Raw genomic sequence first — 26,687 nt, 5'->3', positions numbered from 1 at the left:
GAAGTTAGGTTACAGAGATAATGGAGGGCATGGCCATGGAAGGATTTGAAACAAAGATGAGAATTTAAAAATGGAGATGTTGCTGAAGCAGGAACTAATGTAAGTCAGCAAGCAGAGCGAGTATTGGGTAAACAAAATTTGTGTGAATTGGGACATGGGCAAGAGTTTTGGATGACTTCAAGTTTATGGAGGGTAGAATGCAGGGGGTCAGTGAAGGGAGCATTGGAATAGTCAAATCTAGGGGTAACTAAGGCATGGGTGAGGGTTTCAGCCAATGTCCCTCTAAGCTGCGTGCCTACCCCAAAATTTGCGCACAGGTCATGCACAAGTCGGTACCTTTAAATTGCAGAATGCTGGAGGCTGCAAAAAAAAAAAAAAAAAAAATTTTAAAGGGGCAGTGCACTTCAAATCACCCACACATTCAAAAGAGGGAAGGTTGGCTTCAACATTAGATGAGCTAAGCTGAGGTGGAGGTAGAGTTGAGTGATGTTATGGGCCTGGAATTAGGCAGGTTTAGTGATGGCACAGATATCTGGTCAGAAAGTTCATCTCCGAGTTAAATACTGGGGCTGCTGCTTTAAGACCTAATAGATCAAAGGGGTTATGAGGCAGCGTTTATCTTGAATTGATTTTGATAAATGGCCCAGAAGACATGCTGAAAATGTTAAACATCATTATGGAGCAGAGATCACTTATCACATTCAACATGATCCAGGATTCAGAAATACTTATTGAAGACCAGGAGCTGGGTAAGTGATTTATCATTTCAGAAAATATTGTATATAAAACACTATTAATTCGTCCTTCCACACTTAGGCTAGAATTTTTCCTTTGGCGAGTTGGGGGTGGGGCCCGCTCACCGACAAGAAAATGATGCGGGATGACATCAGGAGGAACCCCTAACGTCATCCCGCCCCATTTAAATATTCAGGAAGGCAGGTGGACAGCGAAATCAGCTGTCCGCCCGCCGATTTGTCAATGGCTAATTGAGGCCATTGACAGGATAATTAAGATAATTAAAGGCCCCGCCCATCCAACCTTAAGGCTGGTGGGCAGGCCAGGAGCCCCGGTGGGAATTAGAAAAGCATGTCCGTTTCATGTCCGCTTTAAAAATCTTTAATAAAGTTTGTCATATTTATTAACATGTCCCATCTCGTGTGACATTGTCACATGAGGGGGACATGTTAATAATTTTATTTTGCTATTTTTGATGTCTTAAACAGTCACCAATCTCCCTGAGACAGCGCTTAATCTCAGGGAGCAGTGCGTTCTTTTGCGAGCATCCGCAAAAGAGCGCACTTTGACAGTTGGGGAATCTCCCCCCCCCCCCCCCCCATACAGGAAGCACATAGCACTTCCTGTCGGGCAGCCTGCCTGCCCACTCAAAATGGCAGCGGGGCCCATTTCAGCGGCGTTCGGCTGCCCACCCGCCACCGAGCTAGTGGGGCCCGCCTGCCTGCCCATCAAGGGCTAAATTCTGCCTTTAGTATTTAACTCAGGCAGGTCTTGTGAAAAATAAATAAATGAAGTAAGGAAACTTCTCATTAGGATCTGGAGAATTTCATATATGCATTTTAGAGAAGAGCCATGGAAAATGCTTTCCTTTGCTTGCAAATGCAGAATGGATACGAGGATGTTCTATGTAAACTATGCAGTGGGAAATGAGAGGAGGACCTTTTTTTAAAAAAACGCAGCAAGTGATGATCTGGAACTCACTGCCCATGGGGGTGGCGGAAACGAATTATATCATTTATGTCAAAAGGAAATTGAAGGGCTCTTGAAGCAAATAAACCTGCAGGGCTATGGTGATTGAGCAGAGGTGTAAGATTGATTTGGATTTGATGAGCCAAAAGGCCTCCTTCTGTGCCATGATTGTATGACTTAATGCCCGGCTCTCACTCAATTCTTGCCCACTGCCATTTCCCTGCAGCCTCTGCATGGGTAGCCAAAGCTTCAAAGCAGAAACCTCAGTCCAATATACTGATCAGGGCATATTCATGCATCAATTGCACAGGGTATTAATGGTGAGGCCACATCAAGCGCACTGTGTACAGTTTTGGTCTCCTTATTTAAGAAATGACATAAATGCATTAGAAACAGTTCATAAAAAGTTCACTCAACTGATCCTTGGGATCAGGGGGGTTACCTTATGAGGAAAGGTTGGACAGGTTGGGCCTGTATCCATTGGAGTTACTCCAGTGCAATGCGACTGACTCCGAAATGGTTTAGCAAGCCATCACTTCCACCAAGGGCAATTAGTAAAGGGCAATAAACACTGATCTTGCCAATGACACCACGTCCTGTGAGAGAATAAAAGATGGAAAATCTTTTTTGTCTCTCCTCACGACATTAAAGACAAATGCTCTGCCAACACCATGCCAGGTCTGTATGGTGTCAGTGTACAGAAAACAACCAAGCCCTTCTTTACTTGCTCATCCAGCACAGTAGTCATGTATTCATGAAACTATTGCAGCTGCTTTCCTCAGGCACAACTTAAATCTGTTAATGGCCTATTTCTACACTGACCCAACAATTTTTTTGAAGGAGCTAGAGGCTGTACGTGCCAGAAAGAATATGATGGGTTAAGAAGATATGACGAAATTGAGTAAACTAGCCCTATAGCCCCTGGAGTTTAGAAGAATGAAAGGTGATCACATTGAGACACAAAATTTTAAGGGGCATGACAGGGCAAATACCGCAAAAATGTTTCCCCTGACTAGGGAATCCAGAACATGGGGTCACAAGTCTCAGGATAAGGGTCAGCCATGTAGGACTGAGATGAGGAGACATTTCTTCAATTAAAGGGTTGCAAATCTTTGGAATTCACTACCCCAGATAGTGGATGCTCCATTATTGAGTATATTCAAGATGGAGGTTGATAATTTCTTTGGTACCTTAAGATCTAAGAGATGCAAGGATAATGTGGGAAGGTGGCGTTGAGGTAATGAGCCATGATCTTGTTGAATGGCAGAGCAGACTTAAAGAGTGAAACGGCCTACTCCAGCTCGTATTTCTTACGTAGTAGTTGGATTTCATTTCACAAAATGGTGCAATGAGAGCCAATTTCAATAACCAATGTGTCTCAAGATCGTCTGAAAAATGTTCAACCCACAATTTGGTTAGCCCATTTTTCAGGCAGCTAGGGTAGCTGTCTAAAATAGGCACTAGGATTTTTTTTGCGTGTCAATAAAGTGCCTTACACTTGTTTTGTGCCATTGGACGCCCACCACTCAGGTTTTCTACAAAAAGATAAGTTTAATTACTTTTTGAAATTGATATGGACTCAGGAGGTGGTGTGTTCCTCCAGCCTCCATAACACTTCTGATGGTCGCTGCAGGCCTCAGTCAGTTCTCCTCCAACTGCCGGCAAAGCAGGTACCTGAAATTTGCTTATTCATGATTGCTGCCAGGACATAGCCGTTGCGTTTAGATGAAGCCAAGCTCTAAATTTTTGAGATCTTCACACCTCCTGTTTTAGATACAGGGTGAATGCATTAGGTGCCGAAAAACATGTCTAAATGAATTTCTAGCATTATATCTTACACCGTATATCTACACTGCAGCATTTTTACTTTGAATCCTAACTGAATTTCATATTTGATTGGCAGTGATATGGAAGAAGAAACTTTTTCAGGGTCATGTGCCAACAGTTGAAGAGTTCACGAGTCTTCTTCATATATTTTTGAATGGGCTGTGCACTGAAAGAAGCCTTGTGATTTTAAGAAAACAAGTCTATTGTTGGTAAGTTCCACTGGCAGGATGTATAACTTTTTAATCTAACGGATCAATATCAAGAAGGATGGAGTACAGCATTATCTGCAGCGGAAGCTATCCTGCAACTATGGGATTCAAAAGAATAAAAATGTTAAATGTAAGTGATATGGACAGATTTTGAACTGTAGTTTAGCATTTAACAGCTTAAAAATGTTGACAACGAGCATTAATGTGCAAATTTTCTTCTGGTTCTTAGATTGCAGAGAATTTAATCATTATTGGTCAACTTCTAGAGGGCATGTTATAAAAATGACTTTGCTTATGCTATATAAAAATGTGAATGTTATATTATATGAATAACGGAAAACTTTAATATATACAGATTCACTTAGATTGATGCTTAGTGGGGTAAGTGTCTTGAGATGCTGGGGTGAGGAATTACAATGTGTAATTTCTTCTCAGTGGATCATAGTACCTTTATCCTCCAAATTAAAAATCTAAAAAGTGTCATGAAGACCGCATCATGCTTCTGATCATTCGAAAGCTTAAAAAAAATTATCAAAACTGCACACACAGCTAAACCATTGGAAATTGAAAACAGCAGTTCAGTTTTTAATTACTAACTGGGTCCAAAATGAACACCAACTGGTTCATACCGTGTTAATTTCTTGCAAGTATGATTCATGTGCTTAAAACCAAAAACTCAAATCCATCTCGAGGCTACATGAAAATATTTACAAGAATTTCAGCACAAACTCAGGCAAAAGCTATAATGTAACCATCATTAATTGCAATGCAGAACAGAACAGTTACAGATCTCAAGTCAAAAGGGTAAAATCCAGATTCTCAATATTTTCATTTTCTTAGAGTGATTCAGTGTCCAAGAGATATATGCTCTATCAGCAGCTCTATGTAACTTTTTAAAAAATCACATTTAAGAAATAAGCAAAAACAATCTGGAACCTGCTGATAGGCTATAGCTTTCGGTAACAGATCTCTGACACAAGTTGTACTCAAATTGCAGCTGGTCACTACAACTGGTCTTTATGCACTTTGGTCTAGCTCAATTTGAGCGAGGCAAATGTGTCACATGAATTGGTGAAGTGCTGCTGAATATTGTCCACTTTGTTAAATTAGGTTAACTATTGTGCATTTGTTAATTATTGTGGGCACATCACTAAATTCGACATTAATAATTGATTTAAAAGATGAGTGCACGACATAAAGGAATTCTGCAGAATTAATTCCACCTCCAGCAGTAATCATTGTTCAGTTCTATAAATACAATTGATAATAAACCAGTACTGCATTATTTAACTTCCAATCAAGTAGAACAATGCCCAAAACACTAAGTTAGAGAGTGCAATATTTACAGATTAAAATATTTACAGGCAGCAACAAGAAGCCAGCGATGCTCAAAATCTAAGAGTTGCCTGGCACATACAGTGTCAGAAGTATTTACTTAAAAATGACTATTACATTGTTTTTATGTGTTTTCAAAGCAGAGACCAAATATAGATAATCAAACCTGGTTTGTTCAAATCATTATCTTTGAACCTTGTAATGACAATTCTTGTGTTTGTCTGCTGTGTTCCACTTGATGCTTTTCTATTTGCTTAACAGAAACTTGGTTTGGCCTTAACTGGAGCATTGCGTCTTGTTCTGGACACCACACTTAAGAAAAGGGGGGAAGGCATTAGAAAGAGAGTGTAGAAAAGATTCATGAAAATGGTTCCAGGGATGAGAACTTCAGCTACATAGATAGATTTGAAAGGTTTGTACTGTTTTCCTTGGAGAAAAGAGGTGGTAGAGCTGAAATTTGATAGAGGCATTCAAAATCAAGAGGGGTTCCCATTGGTGGAAAGATTGAAAACAAGGGGACACAGATTTAAGGAGTTGGCAAAAGAAGTAATGGAAGAAAATCTTTTTCATGCAGCAAGTAGTTGGGATCTGGAATGCACTGCCTGAGAATGTAGTGTGGTTCAATTGAGGGAGTTGGATGATTATCTGAAAAAGCAGCATGTGCAGAGCTAAGGGGAGAAGGTCAGGAGTGGCACTAGGCAAATTGCACTTTCAGAGAGCCAGCGCAGACATGACAGACTAAATGGCTGCCTTCTGTGTTGTGACCATTCTACATGTCTGTGAACCTCATTAAAATAGCTGCATTATACTGGTAATATTAATTTACCTAAATTATCTGTGGCTTGTGGCTTTACCAATGATGTGGTATAATGAAGTGATGATGAATTCATTCATGTAGCCCAAATTCACAGAAGTAGGGGAAAAAATTCAAATCCAAATTCAAATTCAAAATTCAAGGCTACAGATACTATTTGGCATTTGCAGCAAAGCTTTGGCGATTAGCCTAAACTCTTAAAAACATATTTTTGCTCACTACCCTATGCGTTTAAAAAGTTTACTAGAGTCAAATATTTTTAAAACACTGATGGGCTGATTAGCTCAGTTGGCTAGATGGCCAGAGCATTGTGCAGAATGATGCCAAAGGCACAGGTTCAATCCCTGTATCAGCTCTGATAGTTCATGGAGGACTCTCTCCTTGCCTTGCCTTATGCTTGATGTGGAGTGATGCCCCTCAAGCTATATAACTACTTGTCTCTCTCTGTTAGAGATTCCAAGGGTTTCTCATGGACGACAGCTAATTACCTTACCAGAGGGCCATGCAATACATTTTCTGTAGAATTACCAAAAGTCTTGAGATATTTTCTTTTGGTGCTCATAGATAATAAAGTGCAAAACATGCAAAATGCAAATACCTGATGGCGTTTCCTTTAGCTTATCTCCTGATAGTGAAACTGTCTCTAGGAGAAGCAAGCAACAAAAAGAGAAACAATGTTTTTTAAAATTCTTAAAGTTTAGGAATCAATTAGTTTTAAAGTTCACATCAAATATAATACTCTTTTACCAGTACAATTCATTTAAAAGGAAAATGAAGCATGCTATTTATCACCACTATCAAGATTCAAAATCCGTCCAACATTGTTTGAATAAAAGCCTCCCTCTACTTAGTCCAATTATCCCATAAGATTTGCAATTTCACACAACGCACCAACTAAATGACCAAAAACTGTTTGCAATTCAACAAGAATTGGCAAATTGATGTGTTATAAGGATTACTGATGTTGGGATGCTACTCTAAAGTTTGAATTCAAAGACAATGTTGGGCAGAGCAGAGGAAGCTTCATCCAAAATTGATCATATTATACCAGAGTTCAGATCAGGTTAGCAAAAAGGATGCTACACCAGTTTGATATTGACACCAGACTAAAGTGGAAACTTTCCAATTCCCAGTACTGATATATCTCCTCATGTTGAACACCAAAGTTTGCCATGAGATATAAACTTAAAAGGAAACTATTCTTCTTAAATATTCTTGTCAGGGCCAAGACAGCTATAGAGCAAAGGGTTATTTGTTCAGTGGAGATGGCAGAGAATTACAATAAAACATGTAGATCAGTTGTTTTTAAAAGTTGGAAAGTGCCAATTGATTCTGCAAACTTGGTATTATATTCAACCCCAATGAGAGCTTCCAGCCACAATTCCACTCCATCAAGACCATCCACTTCTACCTCTGTAACATCAGCCAACTCCACCCTGCCTCAGCTCACCTGCTGCTAAAACCTTCAGGCAGCTTTGTTACCTTTAGACTTAACGATTCCAATATTCTCCTGGCCAACCCTACACAAACTTGATGTCATCCAAAATTCTGTTGCCATATAACTTGCACAAAAGCCCACTCACCCATCTCCCCCGTGTTTGCTGACCTACAATGGCTCCCAGTCTGGCAACACAGCCATTTCAAAATTCTCATCCTGACTTCCAAACCTCTCCATGCCTTAGGCTTCCCCATCTCCAACCCTCCAAAATCCTTGCATTCCTCCACTCATGGCATTTTGCATATCCCTGATTTAAAATGATCCACTGGTGGTCATGTCTTCAGCTGCCTTAAGCCCCGAATTCCCTCCCTGAATCTCTCCAACCCCTCTACCTTGTTGCCCACCATTATGACATTCGTCAAAACCTACCTCGAACCAAACTTTTGGCCATATGTCCTAATATGCGGTTTGGTGGAAAATTTTGTTTGATAGCACTTGTGTGAAGTGGCTTAAAGACTACATTAAAGATGCTGTATAAATGCAATTTATTGTTTTTGTAGTGGTGTAGGATAGGTTTTATGTTTTCTAGATTAAGCTTTGCAGTAACAATTATGTTCTGTTCCATCCTGCTTCAAAACAAGAAAAGATTGTTTGAAACATTCAAGTTCTATTTTCTATGAAAGATTGCAGCTCCCATTTGGTGTAGCTGTGATACAAAGCTGAAAAACACTAATCACTTTCTCAGAACGTTACGTTAGAAAGTTAAATGTAACTAACATGCTTCTAGATTTTAAAACAATGATTCAATATATGGGATGCTACCTACAGATTTTCATATTAGACAACATGGTGGCAAAGCACGCAGAGCTTCATCCACTCTGTCATGTACAGGTTCAAAATAGCTTCACAGTAAATTGCCTGGTGGTTCAGCTTCCTATCTTCCTCATATTATGTTAAGAACAGACATAGCAGCAATCTAACATGCCTTCTAACTAATGAAGAGAAATGATCTCCATTCAATTCTGAAGTATCTTCTGGCATCTAGTTACAGTGACTGGCAGCCAGTGTACAACTTATTCTTTTTAGTAGAGCACCTACTGCATGCAAAGCAGAAAAATCAGAGAAACAGAAGAGGTTATAGAACACCATAGCGCTATGGATGTGCCATAGATTCTTGCTTTAACCACTTCAGACTGCTGCATTCCCCATCTCAGCTGTGTCACTACAGAATCATAGAATTTTTTTTTATTATTCGTTCATGGGATGTAGGCATCGCTGGCTAGGCCAGCATTTATTGTCCATCCCCAATTGCCCTTGTTCAGAGGGCATTTAAGAGTCAACCACAATGGCTGTCGGTCTGGAGACACATGTAGGCCAGGCCAGGTAAGGACGGCAGATTTCCTTCCCTAAAGAACATTAGTGAACCAGATGGGTTTTTATGACAATCGGCAATGGTTTCGTGGTTATCAGACTTTTATCGAATTCAAATTTCACCCTCTGCCGTGGTGGGATTTGAACCCAGGTCCTTAGAACATTACCCTGGGTCACTGGAATACTCATCCAGTGATAATACCACAATGCCACTGCCTCCCCAATTACAGCACAGGAAGCTGCCATTCAGCCAGTCTTAACTGTGTTAACTCTCTGCAAGAGAAACTCACCCAGCCCCACTCTCCTGCCTTTTCACTGTAGCCCTGCAAATTTATCTTCAGGCAATTGTTCCATTCCCTCTTGAATGTCTCGATTGAATCTGCTTCCATCACCCTGCTCAGATGATGCATTCCAGATCCTAACCACTCACTGCTTAAAAAGGTTTTACCCTTATTTCACCGTTGCTTCGTTTGCCAATCACCTTAAATTGGTGCCCTCTTGTTCTCAATCTTTCCACCAATGGGACAATGGGAACAGTTTCTCTCTATCCAATCTGTTCAGACCCCTCATGATTCTGAGCACCTGTTCTCTTAATTTTTTTCTTCTCCAAGGGGAACAGCCCCAGCTTCTCCAATCTATACATGTAACTGAAGCTTCTCATTCCTGGAACCATTCTCGATCATCTTTTCTGCACCCTTTCTAATGCCTGCATATCCTTCCTAAAATGTGGTGTCCACAACTGGATATAATACTCCAGTTGAGGTTGAACCAGTGTTTTACACTGGTTTTTCATAACTTTCTTGCTTTTGAACACTACACCCCTACTTATAAAGCCCAGGATCCCATATGCCTTATAACTACTTTCTCAACCTGCTTTGATTTAATCAATGATTTGTGCACAAATAACCCCAGGTCTCTCCGTTTCTACACCCCCTTTAGAACGGTGTCCTTTTTTTTCTATTGTGTCTCATTCTTTTTTTAAAAAATCAAAATGAAACACTTCACATTTCTCTGCATTAAATTGCATCTGTCATTGTCCGCCCATCCCTCCAGCCTACGTACTCTTGAAAATTATCACTATCCTCCTCAATTCATAATACTTCTAAGTTTTGTGCCGCCTGCAAATTTTGCCCTGTGCACCAAAGTCCAACTCTAGATTAACATAGATCAGGAAAAGCAGCGGTACTAACATCCTGGGGAACCCCACTGTATACCTTCCTCCAGTCCACAAAACAACTGCTCCCCACTACTGTTTCCTGTCACTCAGCCAGTTTGGTATCCATGCTGCTACTGTGCCTTTTATTCCATGGGCGTTAATTTTGCTGTTTGTTGTGCAGCACTTTATCAAACACCTTTTGGAAGTCCATGTATCCTCAACGATCCTGTTACCTCAAAAGCTCAAGCAAATTAGTTAAAATCAATTTGCCCTTAACAAATCATGCTGGTTTTCCTTAATTAATCCACATTTATCCAAGTGACTGTTCATTTTGTCCCAGGTTATCGTTTCTAAAAGCTTTCCCACCGCCGAGGTTAAATTGACTGGCCTGTAGTTACTGGAATTATTCTTAAACCCTTTCTTGAATAAAGGTGCAAAAACACTTGCAATTCTCCAGTCCTCTAGCACCACCCCTGTATCTAAGGAGGAGTGGAAGATTATGGCCAGTGCCTTTGCAATTCCCACCCTTACTTCCCTCAGTATCCTTGGATGCATCTCATCTGGTCGAGGTGTCTTATCAACTCTTAAGTACAGCCAGCCTATCTAATATCTCCTCTTTACCAATTTTTAAACCATCCAGTGTTGCAACAACCTCCTCCTTCACTATGTCTTGGGCAGCATCGTCATCCTTGCTAAAGACAGATGCAAAGTACTCATTTAATACCTCAGCTATGCATAAATGCCCTTTAAGGTCCCCAACGACCCCACTCTTGCTTTTACCACTCTTACTACTTACATGCTTATAGAAGACTTTTCAATTCCCCTTTATGGTAGCTGCCAGTCACTTCTCTTATTTAATTTTACACATGCAATATTTTTCTGCTTCATCTTTCTCTCTTTAATCATCTAGGGAGCTCTGGTTTTGTTTGCCCTACCTTTCCCCCTCATGGGAATGCACTTCAACAGCCTTGAGCTATTTCCTCTTTAAAGGCAGCCCATTGTTCTGTTACAATTTTGCCTGACAATTTTTGATACCCATTCACCTGGCTCAGATTTGTTCTCACCACATTTAAGTTGGCCCTCCTCCATTAATTATTCTTCCCCTGGATTGCTGTTTGTCCCTTTCCATAGCCAACCTAAATCTTATGATACTATGATCACTGTTCTCTAATGTTCCCCTACCAACACTTGATCAACCTCATTTCCCAGAACCAGATCAGGCAATGAAAAAATATCAGAAAAATAACCTGAGAAGCTTGATAATCCATCCCAAAAGAGGGGCATGGTGAAAACCCTGAAACCTCTTGCACATTTTGAAATTCTAGCGTCCAAGTCATTGTGCCTTCAAATTGAGCTCTTCCGTAAGGATGTAATGAAGGGGAAAGCCTCCGTTTGTCACGAAACACAAGACCAGAGTTTCCATTGAAGGGGGAAAACTATGAATAGGAAAGTACTTCCTAGTAATCTACAGAATATTGCATTGGAGCATAACACATTCAATCACTATATCAACTGATAAAATATTCTTAAATATGTATTTATATAGCTGACAATGTTTAGGCGTACCATTAGGTGTTTCCTCTTCTAAATCAGCTGCTCCGCCCTCTGCTTCTGTAATATTAAAAATAAAACTGGTCACTGATAAAACCTAAGCCATAACAAAAAAATTGCCTCTATACTCAGCCTTTACCTGAAGAAAAATCTTGAATTGACCCACAAACCTAAGGAGTCAAAAGCTACAAGCTTATAGGGAAACATTTTCCTCCCATTGGGGAGGAGGGAGGCAGCAGAGAGTGCAGGAGCGCCCCCAATTTGGGGGGGGGGGGGGGTGCTGCCATTTTAAGTGGGCAGGTTAATTAAGGCCCGCCCAGTGTGACGTCCACCAGGAAGCACTATGCACTCCCTGTTCCGGGGGGGAAGGTCTGGGGTGTGGGTGTGGTGGGGGGGGGGGGGGAAGAGATTACCTTAGCCCAGAGTGCGATCTTTCACGTTAAGAGTGCACAGATCTCCTGAAGGCTAAGTGCTGCCTCGGGGAGATCAGCTCCAAATTAAAATTGCAATACAAATGATAGAAAAATTTCCCTGACATGTCCCCTCATGTGTCACTGTCACGTGAGTTGGCACATGTCCATAACTTTTATTGAAACCGTTATTAAAAATTTAAATACCCTCAAGAAACCTCATCCCCCAAGGTTTCATGCTTTTTCTGAAGCCCACCAGGCCTCCATTAAGGTTGGACGGGCAGGTCCATTAATGACTTTAATTAGTTTCTCAATGGCCTCGATAGGCCATTGACAAGTCAGCAGGTGCGCAGCTGACTCGGCTGCACCGCTATCAACCTGAAAATGGAAGTGACGTGGGGTAATGTCGGGAGTTCCACCTGACATCATCCTGCGTCATTTTACGCATCAGCGAGCGGGCCCCTCCCCGCTCACCAACCGGAAGATCCTGCCCATAGGGTAGGGTGAAATAAACAAACACTAAGCACAATGACTGTCATAACACAGGACAGAATATTTCAGGAAATAAAAATTTCACAATTAATCACATTATGATTGTGCAGAAAGTCCATTAGAAGTACAAAGCTAACTTAAGGAAATTTCTGCCCTTTCCTGGATTGAACAAGTGAAGTGCCATCATAAATTTTTGTCCCTCTCTCTGTGTAGCCTTCACAAGATCTGATATTCTGTGCCAGGTAGGCTTGTTGATCGCCGCTCAACTAATGTCAGTATACGGTTATCAGCATTGAGCTGGAGGAAAAGATACGAAGCAGAGAACACAATTCCTAATAAAGTACCAGGCAGTATCTTGATAAAAGGGGCCAGGTTTACCCAACTGCAAATTACAATCATATAGCAACAAAACAAAAATACAATACATTTAGGAAATAACATCTCTCAACAGCGTTCCAATAGTGTATTGATTTTTTACCTGGTTCAGCTATGTCCACTTCTTTTGGCTCACCTGAAAAAAGAACAAGAGCACATTCAATTTTTTCTCCTATGCACACACTAGTTCCTGTGTTTGTTTTTCGATTAGTTTACTGCAGATCTGTGGGGACTTGGAGGCCCGATCTAGGAAACCAAATTAACAAAACAAATGTCAAAGCTGGCTCCTGACACCTGGAATCTGAACTAAAAGAGGTCCCAACATAAAAGTGGCTTCAGAGAGACAGAGAGAAAAGAGAGAAAAAAAATTGCCAGAATAAAAAGCTAGTGAAATTGTAGTAATTATGTTTCTGACTAACCTGTTACTTCCAGATGGTCAGGTTCTGAGGGTTCACTCACTTCTGCATAATTCACATATTCTGTAGTGACACAAAAAAACAAAGAAAGCATTCACTCATTTTCAAGGAGGCTCTGCAATTTAAGTCCTGGGCTGAGAGTACCCTGTCTGCATATTGACATTTAAATTAATGTAAATGACAAACTTTAAACAGAGGTGGTGGAAAAGTCCTTGTGGTGTATGACACTACTCAGATATCTCAGTTGCATTGCGCCACAGAGTGGTGAGATGCAGATCTGCACCCACGATCCCCTAGATTTTAGAAATCTTGCCCTCTTTCACATAATATATATGCCTGATTAAGTTGATATTTATCCATTTCAAACAAAAGAAAAATAATGAGTACGTACGGGAAACAGCACTACAACACAACCTTATGTTTGTAGAATTAGCTGGAAACTTCTGCAAATTTCTTAACTCAGAATAATTAAGATGTTTACATTGAAATAATCATGGATTTAAAAAAACATTATTCTCTCCTTCTCAACAGTTGAAAATCAAAATAATCTAAGGCACTGCTCAGCTATTCTGCTGAACTATCCTATCACAAAATGGTACAAATATTATTTGGCTGGCTTCCAGACTCTGCCTGTTCTCTTCCCCAGTTAGAAGGAAAGGTGGGTAGTTGAGTTAAATGGTTTGCAATGTAAAACTCCCTACAGCTACGATCAATTCCACTTTACCATCAAATAACAATCAGATATTCTTGATCAGCCAGGCATTCTTGATAGTTGGAATAGGTCTTCATGTCAATTCTCTCACAAAAGATCAGCTCCCCCAACATACATAACTAAGCAAAGCTATGAATGGCTGAGATACAAATGAAATCCTGAACTTAATTCCCTCCACCAGATTTTTTTCAATTGCTCCTCGGTTTTCTCTGGGTAGCTGACTTTTAAAAAAAAGTGGTTTCAAAAATAAAATGGAAAGCAGAATGCTGGCCAGCGAACAAAACATAACAAACTTCTATAGATAGCAAAAAGTAGGTACAATTAAAACAGCCTTGGGCGAGACTTAAATACAATTAAATACATTTTCACAGAAGCCACACAATAAAAATCATTACTTTTTTTGCACTTGAAATGAAGACAATTACCTTCTTCAGCTGGGTGCTCTTCAGCACCCTCGAGAGTATCACCTTCTGTGAGGAAATGAGGAGTTACATTGCTATGATTGGCATTTGAAAAAATGTTTGTGAATCAAGAAAAAGAAACTATTTTACCATCTAGATTTCAAATAGCTTAATCATGCATTATTTTAACAGAATAAATTAAGTTTCCTCTCCTGAAGGAAAACCAAGCACGCATTTTTTGCAGTTTAAAAAACTTCACTTGGCCTTATGATCCAAGAATCAGCATAAGATTTTCAAAGTGGTCCACGCACATGCAAAGTGATTTAAACCCTATTTTCCCTGAAATAATAATTTTGAATCGCCACAGATGAGATTTGTGTTTGTTACAGAAAGCAATTGAGCGAGATATACTATGGTTTAAGTGCTCAATTTTACTATAACCATAGTAGACTGTCACCTTTGTCACTGGAGCATCATTGCTCTTAGTCTGACAACAGGATCTGCAATTAGAGTATAAGACCACACTGCTTGAAACAGAGGCTAAGTGGTCACACAAGAATATATTAGTGATTGTACCATATACATTTGCCTGTATTTAATGTTTATGCAATTATATCTGTAAGTATGCGAGCAGGAAGTTGTGAGATCAACATCTCCAGGCTTGCAGAACTATCTTAGTTTTTCAAAAAGGTGGCTTGATCAAAGCTATGTGCGCCTGCAGTAGGATATGGGTATCGGTTTGAAAATCCTACTGCAAAGATCCCAGGGGTTGGGAAAGTCTAGGTTGTTGGTGTCAGGTTTCTGTAATTGTGACTTACTAATACATTCCTGCTGCAAATACATAATAAATACAAAAATAGACTGTAAATAATAAAATATTTCTGCAATAACACTTTTTCGAATACCTATATTTTTCAGGATGCCCTGGGAACATTGCAATATTTACCAGAGATCTCCACAGGAAAAAGTTCAAAAACCATTGAGGTATGATAGCAATCAACACTCACACTATAGTAAACTAATTAGATATCTCAACCAATCTTTCATGAAAACAAATTTTGATCAAACAGCTACAACTTTCACCTCAGATCTAGGTTTGACACTAGTCCAAACAAAATTAAGTCTCCACTTTCTGATTTCTATGATGACCCAAAGAAGGTTACACCCTCCCAATTCAGGCTGGCAGGGAGTGAGCCCACACCAAAAAAAAACTGTCCTAAGTTAGTACCAATTGCCAATATCACCAAGAAAGGCTATAAGGATAGCTGGGGTGAGACTTGCAAAAGTTACTCTGTTGGAAGTACGGGGAAGCCCATGGAATTTAGAGGTGCAGAATAGTACTGCGGAAAGTAATACCTATAGAATGCTCTTCTGTACTCTTCTGTAGCAGAAGCATGCTTCTCTGAATGATGTTTTTGACCTAACTACACTCAGTACCGAAGAACATGATTAGCCATAACAAAACAGCTTTCTTCCCAATCTGACTTGGTTAATGTATAATTGCACAAACTGTTTATAGAGAAATACACTCTTTATAAAATGGTTCACGTAGTTTATTCCCATTGTGGACAGTGGGGAAAGGGAGAGGGGAAGAGGCTAATAAAGACAGCAACAAACATTTATAACATCCAATGTAGTTACTGAATGCAGTATTTGGGTGATAAGTTTTACATTGGGCTCTGCTTTCTAGGTTGTGACTTAAAGCAGCTAAGTTTCCAAACTGCTGCCATAAACATCAGTTGTGTTTTCCCTGCAAATCTTTCCACAACATTTCTGAGAGACTGTCTCTCTCTCTCTTCCTCTTTGGCAATAAAAAGAAATTTAAATGTAAGTCTAAAACTTAAGCTTAATACCAACCGTTAATTCTAAATCAATCAGGAAAATGTAGTGCCAACCCAGAAATCCAACAATAGCAAACTAAAAACTTCAAAGAAAGCGACAACCCAAGAATAATCCCGATAATCATCTCTGACATGAAAACAAGCAGTTATATTGATTCTGTAACTGAAGCTGTAGGAATGACCCAACATTCACTCATTTCAACCTCGAGAAAAACTAAAACGAAATTAAAGGAACAAGTGCAAGTGTTGAAGGCCCGAAACCTGTGCTATATTTGTCGGTTTTGTGCCTTCAACACTTGGAATGCTCCTTCTAGTTAACAAATTTTTAACTTCTGGCCCTTCACTGCCTTCTACTTTCTCTTCCTTTTCCCATTCATTGCTGCCATTTCTTCCTTTCCCTTTTCTGTTACTAATGTATGGGATTCAAGTCATTACGTATGAAAGTTAGGATGCTCCAATTCTCATGAGAATTCTTGCCCACTGTAAACAGCTGCTGAGGCCCCCTTCAATTAACAGCCAAGCTCTTATAGGTGTGGCGCCAAGGGGGCTAATCCACACTGGTTTTGGTCACTCGATGCTGATTGTATCCCACATCAATGACCATCAAACCCATGGCTGGCATGTATGCGAAAATTATCCTAACCAAACAGCTCGTGAGGTAAATAACATGTTCAATATTCAGCTCATTAACTTTAAGGTTTTTTTCAGATATTTGAAGAGCACCCCTTGATTAAAAAATGTTATTTTACAGGATGATAAAAAAAGGTGAGGAAATAGTTTGAAGAGATTGCATTAAGTGCAACTAAAATTTGCTTTGCTATTGGAAAAAAAAATCACATTGAATCTGTCATGAGTTGTGGGTAGCTTGGTGCTGAAGTTGACACTGGGAAATTTTCAATTTGATGTTGGCTAAGAAAACACAAAACTGGACAGTGATTTTAAATATCCACTGAGGTACAAAGAAACTTTGGACATCCCTCGGTTAGAAAGGTTCAAGTAAAACAAAGACTAAATGACGAAATAGGGATTATGTGGAGCAATTCATTTTAAAGTTATTAGTACGAAAGCTTTAATTGTCAGGATAGTGGGGACAAGTAACAGTGGAGGGTAATTAAAGCCAGTTTAGGGACATCAAAAAGGTATTAGATAAAGGATAGCAGACAATTGCAGCATTATGGCCAAGTTTTTTCAGTTACATTAGAAGGCAGAATACAATTAAAGACCACATTTGGCCTTTGTGAATAGGTTAAGTGTGATATAGATATAGTTGATGAGCTAAATAAATACTCTACAATAATGTTTATTTCTGAAGGCGTTGACAGCCACAGTACTGCAAAATAGAAATTCAATTAAAATTGTCTCAACAGAAGCAACTACAGAAATGGATTTAGCCAAGGGTAATACACAATGCAGAGAGCTGCGCAATATGATTATTTTAGTACTGTAGAGTAACATGGAATGGAAAAGGAAAGCTGTCACCTACTGGCTCATTCAGTTGGGCACTTGGGCTCCACTGATTGTATAGAAGCTCATGGGCAGAATTTTGCCATCAGCGTGCGGGGCTGGGCCTGACATGCCGACGTGTAAACTAACGCGCAATGATGTCGGGCATGCGTCCTGATGTCATTGCACGTCATCTTGATATTTCGTTCAGCTGGTGGGCACGCGCTGGAGGCGGCTGTGTGCCCACTGAACTGTCATTGGCCTATTACGGCCATTAAAAAAGTAATTAAACTTGTTAAGAACGCTGCACGTTCTAATGTCCAACCTTAAGGTTGGCAGGCAGGTGAAGAGCCCAAGCGGCCTTTGCGTTTTTCAGGAAACCTCATCTCATCCACGGGCGGGATGAAGTTTCCTGAAGCTTTTATAAAATAGATAAATAAATTTTCCTAACTTCACAAACATGCCCCAACTCAGGTGACACTGTCACGTGCAGGGAAGTTTAAATACATTTTTATTTTATTTATTTAAGTTTTTTTAATCCATTCAATCTCCAAGGTAGCTCTGTGCCTCAGGGAGATTGCTGCATCCTTTTGTGCACGTGTGAAAGAGCGCAGGCCCCGACTCTCCCTCCTCCCGCACAGATAGCGCTGAGCGCTACTGGCCACGCTTTATGCTGGGTGGGCCTTAATTGGCTCACCCACATAAAAATGGCAGCATGCAGCTGATCGCGGGCAGTGATCGGCTCTGAGCCCGCTCCCGCCCAGCCCACCCACCATAGGAAAAACTCTCCCTCATACGGTCCCATTATCTAAGAAATCAAAGCCATGAGCTTGATTTCAGTTGTTGAGAACCTTCTGGGAAATATGAAATAGAATATGATTTATGGTCACTTATTGATTTCAGTTGTTATTAGGGAATCCCAGAATGGCTTCAGGAACCTTATGTCCGGCCTCTGCTCTTTAGGAATTACTGATGAGAATAATCCAACTGATGTTGTATACCTTGATTTTCAAAGGACAGTGATAAAGTACCAGGTTGGTAGCTTTTGGAAAAAGTGAAGTCATCCAGCATTATAGGACACTTATGTTGGATAAATAGCTGATTGAAATCATATTAAGCATTTAGTTAGAGCTAAGAAACAAGAGAGGTAACATTACATGACTGGCTCTATTGTATAGGCTACCAGTGAGGAGGTTGTAGGGCAATAAACCTGCGAAGAAATTATAGATGTGTAAAAACTATACAGTAGTTATAATGGGGAAACTTTAATTATCCTACAATAGATCGAGATAGTGATACCTCCAAGGGATGGGCAGGCGGAAAGAGAGTTTCTGATGCATATTCAGGAGCATTTTCCAGAGTAGGATGTTTCTGGCTCAACGAGGAAGGAGGCTTGCTGGACTTGGTTCTGGGGAATTAAATGGGCCAAGTGAATCAAGCGTCGTTAGAGGAACATTTAGGGGATGGTGATCATAGGATCATAAGGTTTAGGTTAACTACAGAAAAGGACAAAGAGTAATCTAGAGTAAAAATAATAAATTGGGGAGAATAAATTTCAAAAGGGCTAGAACAGGTCTGGGTCAGGTAAATTGGAATCTCAGATTAGCAGGCAAAACTCTTAATGGAACAATGGGCTGGTTTTAAAGAGGAGATAGCTCAGGTACAGTCAAGGTATGTTCGCATGAAGGGGAAAGGTGGGATAAACAAAGCCAGAGCTCCCTGGATGATGAAAGAGTTAGCGAGCAAGATGAATCAGGAAACAGGCGTGTATGGCAGATGTCAGGTTGATAATACAGGCAAGAACCAAGATGAATAAAGAAAGTTCAAACGGTGAAAGTACAAACAGGAGAAGCAAAGAGAGTGTATGAGAAAAGACTGGCAATTAACATAAAAGGAAATCCATAAGACTTCCATCAGCATTTAAGTAGCAAAAAGCAATAAAAGGAGGTGAGGCTGATTAGGGACCAAAGAAGGGTTTCATGCATAAACGCAGAGGGCACTGAGATATTAAAGAACTACTTTGCATCTGTCTTTACCAAGGAAGATGATGCTACAGAGGAATGGGATAAACCTCTTCGCTTCCACTGTATAAAATCCCAATTGGACCCAAGCCTCTCTCATTAATGGACACTCCTCTATTAACTGTTATTTATTGCCAGGATCTGGAGCCTCAGAATAAAAAGATTAAGGATGTGAGGGGCATAGAAAAGGGAAATGGGAGTGACTGGATTGCTGTACAGAGAACTGGCATGGGCTTGATGGGCCAAATGGCAGCCTCCTGTGCAATAATGTAGAATTGTAAATTCTACGATTTTTTTTTGAACAAGGGTGTACGGATAAGCCCAGCAACTACAGTCCAGTCAGTTTAACATTGGTGGCGCTAAAGCTTTTAGAAACCATAATCCAAGGTAAAAATGAGACACTTGGGCAAATGTGGATTAATTAAGGAAAGCCAGCACAGACTTAAGGGCAAACTGAGATTCACTAACTTGATTGAGTTTTTTGATGAGGTTACAGAGAAATGAGGGTATTGCAGTTGATGTGGTGTACTTGGACTTCCAAAAGGCATTTGATACAGTGCTGTATAACAGGCTTGTCAGCAAAGCAAAAACCAGTGGAATAAAAGGGGCAGCAGGATGTAAATGCAAGCCTCTTTCTTTTGTTTCCATTAGTAATTTAGAGTAGGGCACAAATGGAACTAATTTGCTTATGACATGAAAATATGTGCAGAAACATAACTGAAACAAAATGCATGGGCTATAGTTTGATTTAGAAAAGTTTAGGCATGTCTGTGTGTATGAGATTTGTCATTCAATGTGGATAATTCAGTATTATACAATTGAAATCAGCAAAATCCAGGCATGCACAGATCAATCTAGACATACCAATTACTAATTAATGCAGGCATTGCCTATTATTAACAAATAAATTTGGGAGCCGATTATTAGCTAGAATGACTACATTCAAACTTGGAATAATATGTTCAGTTTTAATCTTTGCACATGGTGCAGGATATTGAGAGTCTGAGAAAGGCAGCCTTAAAGACATGTGATTGAGTCAGAATAGCACAGCCCATTGAGTCCATGCTAGCTCTCATTAGAGCAATCTAGTCAGTTCCATTCCCTTGCTCTATCCTTGTAGCTCTGCAAATATATTTCCCAGAAGTGTCCACCCAATTTCCTTTTGAAATCAATCATCTTCCCTTCCGCCATCCTTACAGTGGCAAGTACAAGGTCATTACTACATGTCCCCTGCATCTCTTGCCCAGAACCTTAAAACTGTATCCCCTAGGCCTCGTACCATCAGCTAATGGGAACAACTTTTCGTTGTCTACTTTATCTAAACTTGTCATAAACTTATACTCCTATATCAGATCTCCCTTCAATCTAATTTCCTCCAAGGAGAACAAACCCCAGCTTCTCCAATATAATCTTACAACTAGAATCTGTCACCTCAGAACCACTATGGTAAATCTCCTCTGTACCCTCTCAAGAACCCTAACATCCTTCCTAACTGGATGCAATTGGGGATTCTTCAATACTTCATAAATGTTCAGCATAGCTTCCCTACTTTTGCTCAATTTATGAAGTTCAAGATCCCATGTGTTTTTCTCACTGTTCTCTGTATGTCCTACTACCTTCAAATTTCTATGCACATGAATTCCCAGGTTCCTCTGGCCTCTTTAGAACTGTGCCATGAAGTCTTTATTGCCTCTCCCTATCCCTTCTACCAAAATGCAAAACTTCACATTTCGGTGTTAAATTCCATCTGCAACTTGTCTGCTGCCCAATGTCCTGTTGCGGTCAATTAGTATCATCCTCACTGTCTGCCACATCTCAAATGTTAAGGTTTTAAAAATGGTTAATGGATCGGACTCGGAACATTTAGACAGTTTAATGCAGATGGGTAAGGATGGCAGACTATTGGGCATAAAGTTAGATTAGATTTCAGAAAGCACTTCATTTCTTTTTGTAGAGACTCATTGTCCCTGGAACTAACAAAGCATGTGGTGGGAAAGGTTCAAAAAAAAAGGGAACTTGATAAGTTACTCAAAAGGAGGAAACTTCTAATTGAGGGTACATAACTGTTTAACTGTAGGGAGTTACAAGTTATTACGATCGCTTTTACTTTGCCAAGATTTGTTGAGTTGGGTACAGACTGGAAAAGAGCTGAGTAAAGCTCAGACAGAGCCAGCTGAATTTAGAGAATGGGCCAACAGAAAAGATGTATGCTTAGCCAAAAATCAAAGAACTTCCAGAAATGTTGATCTGTTTAACTGCAAGCAACGTTCTGCTATTGGTGAATATTAATTTAATGAAATACCACCTTTATTACTATAGGTACTGCTTTCGCACTGTTTCAATGAACGCATCAACTACAATTAAAAATAATATGTCTGGCTTATTGCCTCTCCAAGAAGCATTTGTATCATGATGCATAGGGCACCACAACTATATGGGACAAGCTAGATGGACATGCTAGTTAGACCAGTGGGTTTTCCTGTCCATGATTTTGTTTATGTACCACAGGAATCATAATATATCACACAAAGGCACAAAATTACACCTGAAAATGATACCAACCTTCCTCTGTAGGCTCTTCCACTGCCTCTGGAAGAGGTACTGCAACTGTAAAATAGGAAGGATAATAATGTTCTAATGCCTTGAGAAGTACTAAGCTGAAGAAGTATGCAAAAAGCTTAAGGGGCATGCTGTATTTCTTAATGCAAGCAGCTGCAAGACCGATCAAAACAAGCTATTTCAGAGTTATAAGGAACGGAAGTAATCACCTTAAACCAACACCCACATTACACAGACTACATAGAAAAGAAAGGCGCTTACATTCTGATCACTTCAACTGATTTTTTAACAATTTTAGAAATCTGCCATGATAGAATTTGTCACCTTTACAGCATTAAATAGCATAATCTTTTTTCTTCAGTGTTGCCTTGCTGGTGCCAACTATTTGGTATTTACACATTGCAGCATTTGGTGAATTTATGAATTTCAACCACAGTCCATAGCTGAGACAGTGCAGTGGCCTTGATAGGTCTGAGCTTAGGGAAGGCTGACCATGGGGAGAGAAAAACAGCTAGGAATCCCGCACCCGATTACTACCCGGTGATTCCCACTGGAAAGTGCACATATGGGACATCAGATGAGAACAAGGTCAAGATCAAATTGAATACTCTCTAACTAACCTGCTAACTAATTATGTTCAATTGAGACAGATACTGAAGTATGGACAGCACAAATGGAATTGTACCCAAATACAGATTCACCAAAACACCTTTTGAAAAGTTTTACAAAACAGCATTAAGCACACAACTCCCAGACAAAACGGGAAAAAAACTCAGGCGTAGAAAACTGCAAACTACAACAGGATAGGAAAGGGCCGAGGACAGCCAATTCAGACAAACCTTGGATTTCAGATTCCACATCCAAGTTCTGAGATCCATAGGCTGTTGTAAGTAATAAAATTGACATTTTGTTAGTAATGTTCACCCCTTACACTTTCAGATGATGTTAGATTTTGTTTCAATAAAATGGAAAAAAAGATGATAGCCAGTTATGAAAGGTAATCTCGATGCAAACCTGATTGGCTATCTTCATCTGTATTTTGAAGAACAGGAGACACTTCTATATAAAAAAAAGAGGCCACTGAGTCAAAGGCAGTATATATCTCACAAATTAATATTATTTTATGATCCATCAAATTGTAGGTCAGAGCCTTTTTATGGCCTCCCAGGGATGGAATCACTTTAGGGGTTGTGAACTAACATATCTAAGAATCTGAACAAGGAAGAAAACTGAGTACAGCTAAAAATACTAAACATTGTCACACAGATTCACAAGAATAGGTGTATATATTTTAGTTATTGACATGATTCTTAACTGTTAATTCAATAAAACTGCATCATAAAACATACCTTTTTTCCCCCTCATGCCACAGAACCAATTTTGTTCATGGGGAAAAGACAAAGAAATGGCCTGTTTCCTGGTCAATGCCTTGAGAGTAGTTGTATGCAACTTATTTCTGAATCAAAGACAACAATCAATAGTTTTCTTTGATGGGTTGGTGTATGAAATAGGTTCTGTTTTTGTTGATCTCCCCTCACCCCTGCCACAATTGGCACAACTGCCTATTATAAGGCTTTCAGACTAGAGGCTTAAACTGATGACTGGTAAAACGGAAACCCGCTGAGATAGCTGGAATCCAGGACAGATAGCCCTGATCCTGGAATCTGATCTAGTTGGCACTCTATGCAGTAACAGCTAAGCTTCTCACAGTTGAATTGACTGTTTAAGGAAGTAAGCAAACCTTGTATGCCTTCAGTCCCCGGAACATATTCTGTTTCTTCAGCTAATAGAAAGCAATTTAAAAGCAGTTAAAATCCAGCTTTTTAATGTTATTTTCAATCTATGTTTATCTCCTCCGTTGACTATCACAGCTGAGAAAGCAAAGGGCTTATTGAGCCCAGTAGGCCTTTGCAGTAACAAAATATTATTTTATTCTTAAGCCTGCAATTTTTCATGTAGCCACAAGGCGGCCATTAACTTATTTTCTTTGCAAAAAATTCATATAAACAGTATATTCACAGCTGTTTAACTTTGCTTGTTTACAATATAAAGATTACATTTGTCTATAGAGAGGCATTAAGAGTAACAAGGCACTTACCATAAAATTCTTCCACTGTATCTTCAGGCTCTACGTCTTTAAGTTCTGCTAAAGTTGAATTAAAAAATTTTAAAAATTTTAAAACTTTCCCCTCAAATCTTCCCCATCTTTCTTCAATCCTGACATGGCACTCACTGGGGAATAGTTCCAGTTATATTGGCAGTCCTATAACTACTTTGTTAGGCGAACATTAAAAATTTTCATTTTACAACAAATTGAACATAGTTATAGTCAGGCACACAAGAAGCTGATCTAGTCATCAGGTTCCTGCCCATCAACAACTTACATTTACATAGGGCCTTTAATGTAGTAAAAGATCTGAGGACACTTCACATGAGCTTTATCAAACAAAATTTGACACCAAGCTTAATCTTTAAATAACCAGTTGCTAATCAATTTATATATTTAGAATGCTGCCTACCAATGCTTTCCAAAGTATTGCATCTTAGGGCATTAGATGTCAGTCAGACAAAAGTCAACAAACTAAAATGAGGACATCTTTGAATTTCCAATAAAAAAGCTGATTAAACAAACAACTCTAACGCAGTTAGGTTCATTCAGTAAGCAACTGCAAGAAAGCAGAGATCAGGCTAATCAATCCATGTTTTTTTTAAAGTCAGCAGTCCTGAATTAGCAAGTGGAAAGCAACCAACTAAATTCCATCTTCAGATTTCCTCCCAGTTGAAAAATAAGTCCTTTGTTACAATTTAAATTATATTGGACTTTGCTTTTTAGGCAAATGCCTCAATTCCTCTCAACTGCCTGCAGCCAATATAAATTGCAGCATACCCACCACCTCATTTTAGCCCCGTCCACCACTTCTGCTAAAATTTTGACAGTTTGACCAGAGTCTCCTGATCAGTCCAAGTTAATTGTAATTTAATCCAACTTGACTGCCTAGAGTCATTCCTAATTTGCCCCTCCTCCTAGCCAAGAAACTATTTATGGATGAGACAAGACAATTCGAATTTGGGAGAACTTGAGTCAGAGCAGAGAGAGAGGGGTTGGGGAGGTAGCAAAGGAGGAAGAGACAGACAAACAATAAGGATCAATTTTTTTTTTTAAGTCTAAATGGGTTGGCTAAATAAAGTTTCAGAATGACTGAATTACACAGTTCACGATTATCAGCATCAAAACAAACTGTTTAAAAGTGAACTGAAGACATTTAAACATCATTTAAACACAGCTTAAGCAAACTATGGTCAGGGAGGCTAATTGGTAGAGAAAAAAATTTTGGTCAAACAAAATTAGATGCTGCGAAACCCTCCCCCTCTTTGGAGATGCATGTCCCATCTTAACAATTCTCATTTTCAGTAAATCTGGTACACTGTCATCTAAGAATTTCACAGCCTCTTCAGTTGTTCCTTCTCTGCAACCTCGAGTTTGTAACGCAGCAAACGACTGTGTGGCATATGTGCTCCATTCATGATCTAAGAACTGGTTCAGAGCCTATATTCTAGGTCCTTCTGTACTTAAAATTTCTTCCAGCTCCACATCTTTAATGCTTCCAGCCTTGTTTCCTTCCCTTCAGAAAGTTACCTCAACTTCCAAAACACAATCCCATTTTATTCCATAGCTCCACTACTCCACCAATTGCCAACTTCATTCCTCCGATTCCTCCAACACTCCTTTATCCCCAAATATTCTCCCACTTCAATGCTTCAAGCCTTTTTGTATTCCCAAAACAAAGTTCCCCCACACAAGTGATGCTAGATACAGCATCAAGAACACACAACCCTAAATTACAATCCAGTTGAAATGCTTCTGTACCTCGCAATATCTGACAGGTCCAACCCCTTCCCCACTCCCTTCTACATACTCCCCATCAATTTTCAACCTCAACCCTAATCTTAAACACTTGCACCTAGGATCTCACAGTTGAACCTCACCTTTTTTCTCAGACTCTGCCAGTCTCTTCCCACTTTCTCCTCCAACCTTATAAATGTTATCTCCCAACTATGTGTGCCTTTAGCTTTACAAATAATGGAAAGAACTAGGATATTGGGGTAAAAATTGGTCTTAATGACAGCAGCCTTTTTAGGCCCATTCAGGATTTCTCAGGGCCCCTGTCAGCAGGGTAAGTGACCCAGATATTGATGTAAAATGTGCAAGCTGCTTCAAAATTGCAAGCTGCTTCAAAATTGCAATGGACCATTGGTAGCTCACGAATAAATGTTAATGAACTCCTAAAGACCAATGGCCAACTTTAGTCCGGCCTGGGATCTCTGAGTTAGTGTATGCACTGTTTGCATGCCACTGGTTATGAACCAAAACCAGACCATAACCAATTTCCACTTCATTAGATAAATCAGTAAAGGAATATGCTTGAAAGCTACACAGACACGAGACAAGAAAAGCAGATAGAGGGGTGGTGAGATTTACAGAAATTGCAAAATGGAAACAATTGGAAAAATTGTTAACTGTGATGTAGTGGTGAGGGAACAAAAAGGAGAGAGAGTACATTATAGAAGGAAAGAGCAAAAGTGAGGCGGAATGCAATCAATAAAATAATTT

At 39.7% G+C, this 26,687-nt stretch overlaps 1 protein-coding gene across 12 annotated transcripts in view; it reads right to left on the bottom strand.

The window, feature by feature from the left end:
• The window catches only part of unm_hu7910 (un-named hu7910), a 238,752-nt gene that overhangs the window by 101,849 nt on the left and 110,216 nt on the right, over positions 1–26,687 (bottom strand). For 5 of the 12 annotated variants that reach the window (XM_041189895.1, XM_041189897.1, XM_041189903.1 and 2 more), the window contains 11 exons: positions 24,174–24,221; positions 23,817–23,858; positions 23,090–23,134; positions 22,915–22,956; positions 22,079–22,123; positions 14,236–14,280; positions 13,102–13,161; positions 12,786–12,818; positions 11,421–11,465; positions 6,488–6,532; positions 337–360 (listed from right to left, as the gene is read on the bottom strand). In XM_041189895.1, the coding sequence (XP_041045829.1) occupies positions 337–360; positions 6,488–6,532; positions 11,421–11,465; positions 12,786–12,818; positions 13,102–13,161; positions 14,236–14,280; positions 22,079–22,123; positions 22,915–22,956; positions 23,090–23,134; positions 23,817–23,858; positions 24,174–24,221 (474 nt within the window). The remainder of the gene's footprint in view (positions 1–336; positions 361–6,487; positions 6,533–11,420; positions 11,466–12,785; positions 12,819–13,101; positions 13,162–14,235; positions 14,281–22,078; positions 22,124–22,914; positions 22,957–23,089; positions 23,135–23,816; positions 23,859–24,173; positions 24,222–26,687) is intronic. The other 7 variants (XM_041189896.1, XM_041189898.1, XM_041189900.1 and 4 more) reach the window with 7 other exon arrangements.

The sequence above is a fragment of the Carcharodon carcharias genome, chromosome 6, assembly GCF_017639515.1.
Source record: "Carcharodon carcharias isolate sCarCar2 chromosome 6, sCarCar2.pri, whole genome shotgun sequence".
NCBI classification, from domain to species: Eukaryota; Metazoa; Chordata; class Chondrichthyes; order Lamniformes; family Lamnidae; genus Carcharodon; species Carcharodon carcharias.
This window is presented reverse-complemented; position numbering and strand designations above follow the sequence as displayed.